Raw genomic sequence first — 11355 nt, 5'->3', positions numbered from 1 at the left:
TCTTCAATTTAAAAGATGATTAGCAAATTCAAGGACTATGGATATCTCAATTTACAGTTCCTACTGTAAGATTTGTTTTTATGATCATTGACAATATGAGCCATGGTAGCGCAGTGGTTAGATTGCAGTACTGCAGTTGCTACATCTGCTGACGGCTCACCCTGATTGTTGGGGGCAATATGCTGACTCTGTAAACCATTTAGAGAGGGCTGTAAAGCACTGTAAAAGTGATATATAAGTCTGTTGCTATTGCTATTCTGCTTTTCTCTTCTTGATAATAATGTGTAAACACCTCACTAAGCCAAGGAGAACTGCCTAGGACCATGATGGACAACCTATGGCATACGTGCCAGGTGGCACACGTAGCCATATTAGTGGGCATGCTAGCTCAGCTCTGGTGCACATGCGTGCACTGGCCAGCTGATTTTCGGGCCTCTGGGCCCACCAGAAATTGGGAAACAGGCTGTTTCCTGCCTCCAGCGGGCCTGGGTGGGTGGGGTGGGAAAGGCCCATTTTTCTTTCTCACCTGGCTCCAGATCCCCTCTATGCATCTGGGGAAGGTGATAACAGCCTTCCCCACCCAATCAGAGGCCCTCCAGAGGCCTAAAACGGCCCACTTCCCAACTCCCAGTTGGACAGGAAGTGACTTTTTTTGCTGTCCCCAGCCTCCAGAGACTCCTAGAGAGGCTCTGGAGACTGGGGACAGCAAAAAACTTCACTTCCTGTCCAACCGGGAGTTGAGAAATGGGCCATTTCAGGCATCCAGAGGGCCTCCAAGGGGGTGGGGAAGGTTGTTTTCATCCTCCCCAGATGCATAGAGAGGATCTGGAGCCAGGTGAGAAAGAAAAATGGGATTACAGGGCCATCACATGCCAGGAGCAGGAGGGGGAGGGGGTTGCGCATGCATGTGCAGGGCGGGGCACATAGAATTATGAGTGTGGCCACACGTATGCATGAACCTCTCCTGCTCTCCCGTCCTGGCACGCGATGGCAAAAAGGTTAGCCATCACTGTCCTAGGATATACTGCAGGTGAGAAGGCAGCTGCAAATGGAAAAATACACTTTGTTTCAAAGAGATGCAAAAAGGTACAAAGTATTCTGATATATATATATATATATATATATATATATATATATATATATATATATATATATATATATATATATATATATATATTTGTATGTAGGTCTTTGGTTATTCGGGTCTTCTCCCACGTAAAATTGGAAGTGTCTTGGCTCCTGGAAGCACGAAGCCGAGAACACCAGCCTGAAGATGACGAATGAGACTTCGTCGAAACGTCGCCAAGACACTTCCAATTTTACGTGGGAGAAGACCCGAATAACCAAAGACCTACATATGTGTGTGTGTGTGTGTGTGTGTGTGTGTGTGTGTATATACATATATATATATTATATGTATATATATATTTGGATCACAGGTAGAATAAAGATGGTCTGGCTTTTGAATGTAGCAGGAATACTTCCAACTTTGCCATGATTAATTTTAGCTTGTCTCAAAAACTTTTCTGTCATTACATGATGACATACCCTTACTATTTCAATAAAAATGTGAAGGTTGGAATTTCCTCTTTATCTTATAATTATCAAAAAAACTATTATTAACTTTGCTGTTCCTCAAACCTCTAATTGGCAAATTATTATGCTTGGAAGGATAAGAACTAAATGCTGATGGACAATTAAATATTTTAAAAATTAGGGGACAGATGAAATAATCTTAGTTATTCTTTAGAAACACCTCTCTGTCAATATTCATTTCAGAATGGATGTCGTGTGAGGAACAGATTCTGTTCAAGGTCATCCAATTTTGGGGACCCTTAAGAATTTCATGCCAACAATAGAAAATGTGTCAAACTGGGATTATTATAATATTGAATCTTCTGCTACTGCTATTGCCTTCTCCTACAGCTATGGCTTGCAAGTCTCAACCAATAAAATGCAGCATCCAAGATCCTATCCCCATTGATCACAAATATTTCCAACCAGGTGACCTAATCATTGGTGGCATGACTTCTTTTGTCTTCATAACTAGAGATGTAGGAAGCTTTGAGAAAGATCCCCATCATTCAACTGTGGGTGAATCTCTGTAAGACATAACTTTCTTTTTATAATCTATAGTTTATCTAGATAAAATTGTTTAGTACCTTTCTTCTATATGCCATAATTAATTATTGGCATATATAATTATTATTTTATAATTATTATTATAAAATAATATTTTCCAGCAAAGTATAAATGATATATTTTTCACTTAAAATTATTTTCTTGTACTCTTGTGAAGGAAATCAACAGCTAGAACCTATGTTCCTTAAATAATTTTTTAAAAATTCATACAAATTATTCAATATTTCATGACTCCTAGATACTGACAAGATGAGAATCTTCCCACTCCCACTCCCATCCAAAGGAATTGCAGCATGAGCTTTTAGAATTGAATCTATGGAAGATTTGACATAGTGTTGAACCAAAGGAATAACAATCTTCGATGCAGCATATTTTATATCAGTACATGTAGCTGGTGGTTGTATAAAGTACCGATGTGTGGATTTTATGCAAATTGCAATATAGTATTTTCTACTATGTATAATTTTAATCGACCATAGTTCATATAGATTGTAGCTAAAAAATTTTATAACACATGAACTATGAGCTTGACGGAGTGGTTTTTCTACCCCTGATCTTGTTGTTGTTTTGCATTTCAGTCTTATCGTGTGCCAGCTACATGCCTTGGATGTTTTGGTTTTTTGGTCTATGACCGCAATAAAGTATGCTATGCTATCAGTACATGCACAGAAATAATATTCTTATGAACTAAATAGAGGAGTAATATTCTTATGAACTAAAGTATTTTTTTCTGAGGAGTAGATGAAGGAGTAGAGGCAGGAGAACCACATATTCTCTATATTCTTTTATGGGTAAAATCCTCACTCTGCAATTCTTAATCCATTATTATACTGGGAAGAATAAGGAGTAAGTTTTGATGGACAATTAAATATTTTAGAAAATAGGGACAAAGTTTCTCTCATTTCCATATAATGTTTTAAAGTCAAGCATTATAAGAAAATGAGAAAAACTTTGTCAAACTGGGATTAATATTCATCATGAAGACATTGCTGCTTCTACTGCTAATGTCATATTCTTTAGTACATCTGCTCTATGTGTTATAATTAGCTACTTGATTAAAAATAATATTTCTAACTATTGAATAATGGTTTTGAGCTTACTTTTTTTTCTTGTACTTTCTGAAGGGACCATCATCTACAACCTATGTTCTTTAAATAAAATTAGAAGGAAACAAAGTAATCATTGCTAGCAGATTCTGATAAGAAAGAATCCCTTCGCCTTGACCTTCCAGTCCTTTCCTTTAACATAGGAATTACAGCATTTTTTGATGGAACTTAATTTATTAATCAGTTGACATGAAATTATTATTAATTTCAAAGACTCCCCCCCCATACTAGGTTTAGTTTTACTGACTTTTTTAGATGCACAATTTCATTTGATACCGCATCTAATTTCCTTTGCAGAATCCTGACTAAGTATTATCATCATATCTTGATAATGATATTTGCTGTGAAGAAGATCAATGAAGACCTCCAGCTCTTACCTAACATCACCTTGGGCTTCCGAATATATGATAAGTATGCTGGCTATCATGCCAAAATGGAACTTTTTTCCAATGAGAACAGATTTGTTCCCAATTACAAGTGTGGCATCCTGAACAAACTGATATCGGTTGTTGGGTCTATTGATCCTGGAATCTCTTTAGTAGATATTTTAGATACTTACAAAGTTCCACAGGTAAAATGGATTGGATTGGTCTTTTCAAACTGCAATGGATTGCAGGACCAAGATAGTTATAGTTAATTTGGATGTCAGGGTCACTAATTGAAACAGCATGTGACAAAGTGACACAATCTCATGAACTCACCTGTATTTTATTCTACCACTATCAGCTGAAGTAGGTTTATACTTCATGTTTCTATGAACCTATTAAACTGACAGCAGAAAAAGACCTAGTGGTCCATCAAGTCTGCCTTTAGAGATTTTTAATTTTTAATTTTTTGTTAGATGATGGATGCATGTTTATTTCAAGCATGTTTTAGCTCAGTTATTGATTATTCACCCACTACCTGCACTGGAAGTTGGGACCAAACCTCCACTACACTTTTTATAAAAAAGTGAATTTCGCTCCTGTCATTTTCAGGTTTTGCTCTCCCACTTTTCCTTCTGTCTCCAGGCTGTACAATGTACATAGTTCCATTAATCTTTCCTGATATGTTTTGTCCCTCAAATAAAAAGTGAGACTCGCACAAAATTAACCATTAAGCCACCATGGCTGAGGATTTTCATTAGAGTCTTTTTGTTCTTCATCCAGAATTTATTAATAATACTCCTTTGAAGCTGGGATTATCATAATAAAAATTAATAGAATATAGCTGTCAATCAAGAAGAAGTTTGTTGTAAGTTATGAACAAGAAAGAATCCATATTGGAAAGTTAGATAGAATAGAGTTGGAAGGTCTTCTAGTCCAGCCCACTGCTCAGGCAGGAGAACCTATAGCATTTCAGATAAGTGACTGTTTAATCTCTTCTTAAAAATCTCCAGTGATGGAGCACTCTCAACTTCTGAAGGCAAGCAATTCCACTGGTTAATTGTTCTCACTATTAGGAAGTTTTTCCTTAATTCCAGGTTGCTTCTCTCCTTGATTAGCTTCCATTTCATTGTTTCTTGTCTCTTGCCCTCTGGTGTTTTGGAGAATAATTTAACCCCCTCCTCTTGTGGCAGCTTCTCAAATACTGGAATACTGCTATCATGCCCCCCCCCCCTAGTCCTTCTTTTCTCTTGACTAGCCAAACCCAAATTCTGCAACTGTTTTTCATATGTTTTACTTACCAAGAAGTTGTCTGTTTTGTCAAATGCCTTCCTAAAATCTAAATATGCTATGTCCACAGCATTTCGCTGGTCTGCTAATTTAGTCACTTTGTCAAAGAATGAAATAAAATTGTTTTCGCATGATCTATTTTTAACAAGTTCATCATGCTGGCCATTAGATATAACTTTATTTGTTTCTAGATATTCACAAATCTATTTTTATTTTTTTCCAGTATCCTCCCAGGTATTGATGTTAGACTGATTTGTTTGTTTGTTTTACTTTTTTCAAGAAGGGAACCACATCAGTTCTTTTATTTCTGAGATAACATCTTCCAGCTCCTTCAGAATTCTGGGATGTAATCCATCAGGTCCCAATTATTTATATTCATTAAGATCAAATTCTTACCATGCTCTATTTATTCAAACCCAGATTGAATTAACTGTTTTGGCTGCTGCTGCACACTGCTGCCTTATACTCAAGTGATCATCCACTAGGACTCCAAGATCCCTCTCATAGTTACTGTTTTTGAGCCATGTCTCACCTAATCTATACTTTTACCTTTGATTTTTCCTGCCTGAATGTAAAACTTTGCTTTTCTCCACATTAAAATTCATTTTGTTGAATTTTCATCCATTGTTCAAGTTTGTCAATATCTTTTTGGTCTTCTGGGCATTGGCTATCAGTTTAGTGTCATCTGCAAATTTGATGAATCCCCCTTCTAGTCCCTCATTTAAGTCATTTATGAAGATATTGAAGAGTACGGGGCCTAAGACGGAGTCTTGTGATGCCTCACTATTTACTTTTCTCCATGTGGATGTAGTACTAAACAAATACTTGTTGAGTATGGTTTGCCAGCCAGCTACAAATCCATCAGATAGTGATGTTGTTTATTCCACATTTCTCTAGCTTACAAAGAAGTGGATTGTTGTCTACTTTGTGAAATGCCTTACTGAAATCTAAGTACACTATGTCCACAGCATTTTGCTGGTGTACTAATTTAGTGACTTTATCAAAGATTGAAATAAGATTTGTTTGGCAAGATCTGTTTTTAACAAACCTGTGCTGGCTACTAGTTATAATTTATTAGCTTCTAGTTTTTCACAGATCTGTTATTCAGCTACTAATTTTGATGAGCAATATATTTCACTAAAAGGAAAAAGTATTTTTGAATTTAGAACAAAGATGAATGATAGCAGTAAATGCAATATGAGCTAAATCAGAATTCTTCGTATCCTTTACAGTACAGCAGAAAAACCCTTGCTATAATCCCATTAGATGTTTTGTCCCTTTCCCTAATATCTCATCTTAACTTGAGAAGAACTTGAAGAGAATCTGGCAGGATTCTCTTTGGTTATGCAGTATCACAGCTGACTAATTTAACATTCAAGAAGCACATAAGCAATTGTAGTTCATAAAAGTCTAAAGTAGGGTAAAGCAAAAATACATTTTAAATTTTGTTAGGAACGTAGTTGGAAAATATATTTAAAATTTTGAGTTAAATAATTAAGAGGATAGTTTCTTAATATATATTTCAATATAGGGCAAGGTAAAAGAACTCCAAGTAACTAAATAAATACATAAATAAATAATAAACCAAGAGGAATTCAGATGTCACTGTTCTTATGGAAGCAAAATCAGAAGTTGACAATCCAAATAACCATAGAAATGTAGATGTGAAAGGGAACACAAGGATAATATACCCAATCATAATCTCTTAAGTATTTTGTGCACAGAATTATATGAAAATATTTGCTGACATACTTCAAGATTATTAATTTAGAGAGGATCTACACTTTCTTTTCTCAAACATATTTTTCTTGTCTACTTTTTTCTCTATTTTTTTCTACTTATCTACCTAATATTTTTCATAGTTCCCAACTGTTTCTTCACCAAATGAAAGCCCTTTCTACTACCACATGGTTGCAGATGAAGAACTTCATTACAGGGGGATTATTCAACTACTCTTACACTTCAGATGGACTTGGATTGGGGTACTTACAAAAAGACTTAGAGGAAGAACATTTGATCATCTAATCTTCTCAATGTTTCCTCTCCATGGCATCTGCACTGCCTTCGTGGAGCAATTGAGATCAATTTATATCAACAATTTTTTTGATATTTTGAAATGGCTTGTTGAAACCTTTCACTTTCTTGTTAAAAGCAAAGCTAATGTTGTAATACTTCATGATGAGAATCTCTTAAATGTAAGATGGTTGTTACGCCTACCTGAAATGGAAATAGTTTCTATAAAGCCAAAAGGTAAGGTGTGGATTGTGGCTTCCCAAAAGAGTCTTGCATCATTCTTTTATCAAAAAAGCTGGGATATCCAAGTCCTCCATGGGGCTCTGACCTTTGGAGCTTACTCAAATGAAGTTGAAGGGTTCCAACATTTTCTTCAGACAAGAGACTATTTCTCCTCAAAAGAGGATGGTTTCCTCAAAGATGTGTGGGAACAAGCATTTGGCTGTGTGTTTCCCAGTCTACCTGGGAATGAAGAAATAGAGGATGTCTGTATAGGAAAGGAGAAATTGGAGAGCCTGCCTGGGGCATTTTTTGAAATGAAGATGAGCAGTCATAGTTACAGTATATACAATGCAATATATGTTGTAGCTCATGCTTTACATGCCATGAAGTTGGGCCAACAATATAAGAGAAACATGAATGGGAAAAAACTCAGTCTTCAGAGTCATGGCAATCATTTGCAGTCATGGCAGGTAATTCTATGAATAATCAAAGATTTTAGAAATGGAATTTGAATTGCATTGCCAATCCAGTATTTCACAACTTTTAGATCACAAAAAATAGTGAGATGTAGATAGAAAATTAGTATAGGTAGTTCTCAACTTCCATAAGAATGGAAAATTATTGTCTTCTAGTTTCTTCTTTATCTATTTTTTCCTATTTTGGTAGTTTCAATGGCTTTCTTTTTGCTTTGAAATTCCCATCAGATTTATTTTCTAGCTTTCTTCTTGAGACAATAAACTGGAGATATATGGTTTGCCTATTCCTCTCCTCATCACATACTCATGTACAGAAACAATTTTCCATAATAAATTTTATTTCTGCTAAAAGACACAAGAAAGGTTTGCTCAAGTTGAGTATTCCTGTTGAGAAACTCCTAGTCAATAGATGTATGGGCTCAAAATAGTAAATACTGTCCATTGGAAACTTGTAATCAGTGTAAGAGCTGGTAGAGGTAGAAGTTTATATTTGATCATTCAAGATAAAAATCCCTTTGTAGCTACATGGCTTTGCCTTCGTGCTAGATAGAAAACAATATTTTGACTTTTAATGAATCAAAATGTAGCAATGGCAGATTTTTTAAAACATTTTTTACATTTAGAGAAAGATAATTTTTTTTAAAGTTTTATTAATTTTCTATTCTTTCCATTTTGTTAATCCTTAATAAACATCGTGTTGTCTGGGTTAATTTATTTGCTTAGCAATACAGATTACATTCTTAATCTCCACCCCCTTTTTCCAACCACTGGTAGAATAAAATCCATGTTTGATAATATTCTGTATCTTCTTTCTATTTAATCTTCATTTCTGCATAATCCAGTATCTTCCTAATTATCTCTTCATCTCATGATATTTCTTCATTTTTCCAATATTGTGCAAATATAATTCTAGCTGCTGTTAATACATGCAATATTAAATATACATTTTACTTATCAAATTTTTCTGTTGCTATACCTAATAGAAAAAGTTCAGATTTAAAATTTACATGTTTTCCTATCAACTTTTCTAACCACTTATGTATTTTTGCCTAAATTTCTTTTGCTTTACACAGGTTCACCACATATGATAATATGTGCCCATTTTTTGTTACATTTCCAACATTTGCTAGACATATTTTTAAACATTTTAGCTAACCTAGCAGGTGGTAAATGCCATCTATAAAACATTTTATATAAGTTTTCTTTATAAGAAGTTGCCATTGTTAATTTATAGTTTCTTTCCCATAAGTTTTGTCATTTCTCTAATTCTATATTATTCCCTCCACTGTACCATATTGTCTTTTACTTGTTCATCCTCCATTTCCCAATTTAGTAAGAAATTATATATTTTCTTAATTAGTTTTTCATCAGAATTCAACAATATCTGATTGAAGGCTGTTTGTCCTTTATAAAAGCCATACGTTTTCATGTTGTGAAATCATATCTCGATTGTATTTGCAATTGAGGACACCATGATAATTTAATACTCTGGTCTTCAAGCTCTTACTTAGATTTTAATTTCCCTTCAGTGTCCAAAATGTCTTTATATGTCACAATTTTTTCAAACCTCACCAGATTTGGATATGTAAACACTTCCACTGTTGAGAGCTATTCTGGGATTTTCAAATAAATCTTAGTTTTTATTTTTTTCCCATACAGATAATAGTGAATTTCTTATGTAGTGATTTTGAAAGTATCTGAGAAAAATAATATTAATAAAAATAATAATATTGAAAAGTAAGTCCAAGCTTGCCTCCTTCTTTTTACAGCTGCTTAATTTTACAAGTTACTTTAGATATTAAAATGATCTGATATTCCTGAACAGTTTTCTTCTTGAAAACAAAGCAGTAGCTTCTTAAAGTTCTTACAAAAAATAATGCAGCCTTGATTATATTTATTTGATATTTTCACAATAAGATATATTTTTGCATAATAAAACATATATGGTTTTCTGGCACTGGATTCTTTAAATTATTGAAGCTTAGTAGACTATTATAGAGCGATTTTGGATAAAGCTCACAGATAATTATGCTTAACATGAATAAAAGGACCTCAGAGTAGGTACAGTCTGCCACACATTTAAATTTTCAAGTAAAATGATTGCGATTGTATCACATGGATCTATACATTAACCATTTTTTTTCATTCTTTTTTCATATTCAGCTTCACTTCTTTTTGAAAAAGGTCTCATTTAACAACAGTGTTGGAGATGAAATTTCCTTTGATCAGAATGGAAAACTGATTACAGGACTGCAGATTGAGAATTGGGTCACTTTCCCTAACCAGTCCTTCCATCGAGTGAAAGTTGGGAAGCTGGATCCCTGGGCTTCTGAAGACCAAAAATTCACCATTCATGAGAAAGCCATCAGCTGGCCCAGCACTTTCAACCAAGTAGGTTCTGCATGTAGGTTATTTTATTTGAAATGATTGGGATGCTATTCTAAGAGTTAGTGTATAACACAGACAGTACTTCAAATACCAGGAAGAATTTTCAGCAAGGTAAAAAGACAAAATTTCTGAAAAAAAACATTAATTACATGAATTAGCATTGTTTTCCAAGCATATTTTGCTGTTAAGCTTTAAAAGACAAGGAAGATATGTAAAGTTTTTACAGCATTTTAAAGGATGAGGGCCAGTTTAGTTTAATGACTAAGCCACAAGGCTAGAGTCCTATCTTGGACACAAAGATAGGGCCTGTTATTTTTTCTCAACCAGCAAGAAGGCAATGATAAGACAAAATTATATTGTCTTATTATTATAAGACAATATATAATCTGTTATTATATAATAATAATAATAATAACTTTTATTTGCAGTTACAGACCCAAATACAAATATAATTGCAAAAGAACGTGGGGAAAGTAACATCATAAACAGTTGGCTACCAGAAGCCTTGGCTGAGAGGAATTACAGCATTCTCCTCTTATAGTTACAGCTCTTAAGAAGAATTTAGAAACCTGAAAAGTAATGTGTGAGGAAATATAAATTGTTTAGGGGATGGTTCCTCACACATTACTAGCATTGGATCCAGAGAGATCTGTTTCTAGGAGAGACAGTAATTTAGTCCTGCCTGCGTTATACATAGGGCAGTATAAAAGAACATGCTCCACAGTTTCAACCTCAGACATAAGACAAAGTTGTATGTGTGTGTATGTGTATTCTCTAACACTTCACATATTTATTTATTTATTTTAATTTATCACAGGTGACTCAGTGGCTAAGACACTGAGCTTGTCGATCAGAAAGGTCAGCAGTTTGGCGGTTCGAATCCCTAGTACAGGTTTCCTGCGTGAGCAGGGAGTTGGATTAGATGACCTCCAAGGTTCCTTCCAACTCTGTTACTGTTACATTTTTCACTTCTCATCTCCCATAGGGAGAGACTGTTAAGAACATGCAATGCTTAAAAATATGCTTTTACCTAATTAATATTTTAAAGTATTTTATTAAATTTCAGAAATGTATAAAATATAAATAACAAGAAAATAGGGTGATGCAGGGAAAAAAACCAAAATAGATGGTACAGTCCAGAAAAAAAGGAAGCCGTAAAGACAAAACACTATAGACTTTCTTCAGTACAGATATAAGCAAAAAAATATATTAACTCTTTGGATTAGAATATACCATAACACAAAGTACTTCTACAGTCCTAAAGAGTTTTAATCATCAAACACCAAGATTAAATTTGATTTTTTCATTTCAAGCATAAAAATCAAAAGTGTTTTTAACATAGTAGAGTTGAGT

General features: G+C 34.4%; 1 protein-coding gene across 1 annotated transcript; it reads left to right on the top strand.

The window, feature by feature from the left end:
* Nucleotides 1-987: 987 nt before the first annotated feature.
* LOC117668687 (vomeronasal type-2 receptor 26-like) lies at nt 988-10454 on the top strand. Its single transcript, XM_087893597.1, has 6 exons — nt 988-1030; nt 1927-2104; nt 3546-3819; nt 6766-7608; nt 9778-10005; nt 10431-10454. Exons 1-6 carry the CDS (start codon nt 988-990, stop codon nt 10452-10454), a joined length of 1590 nt encoding a protein of 529 aa, XP_087749723.1.
* The last annotated feature ends 901 nt before the right edge of the window (nt 10455-11355 follow it).

Source organism: Pantherophis guttatus, chromosome 4 (genome assembly GCF_059756535.1).
Source record: "Pantherophis guttatus breed Tessera chromosome 4, ASM5975653v1, whole genome shotgun sequence".
Taxonomy (NCBI): domain Eukaryota; kingdom Metazoa; phylum Chordata; class Lepidosauria; order Squamata; family Colubridae; genus Pantherophis; species Pantherophis guttatus.
The sequence above is the reverse complement of the archived record's forward strand: the minus strand, read 5'-3'. Positions and strand labels throughout refer to the sequence as shown.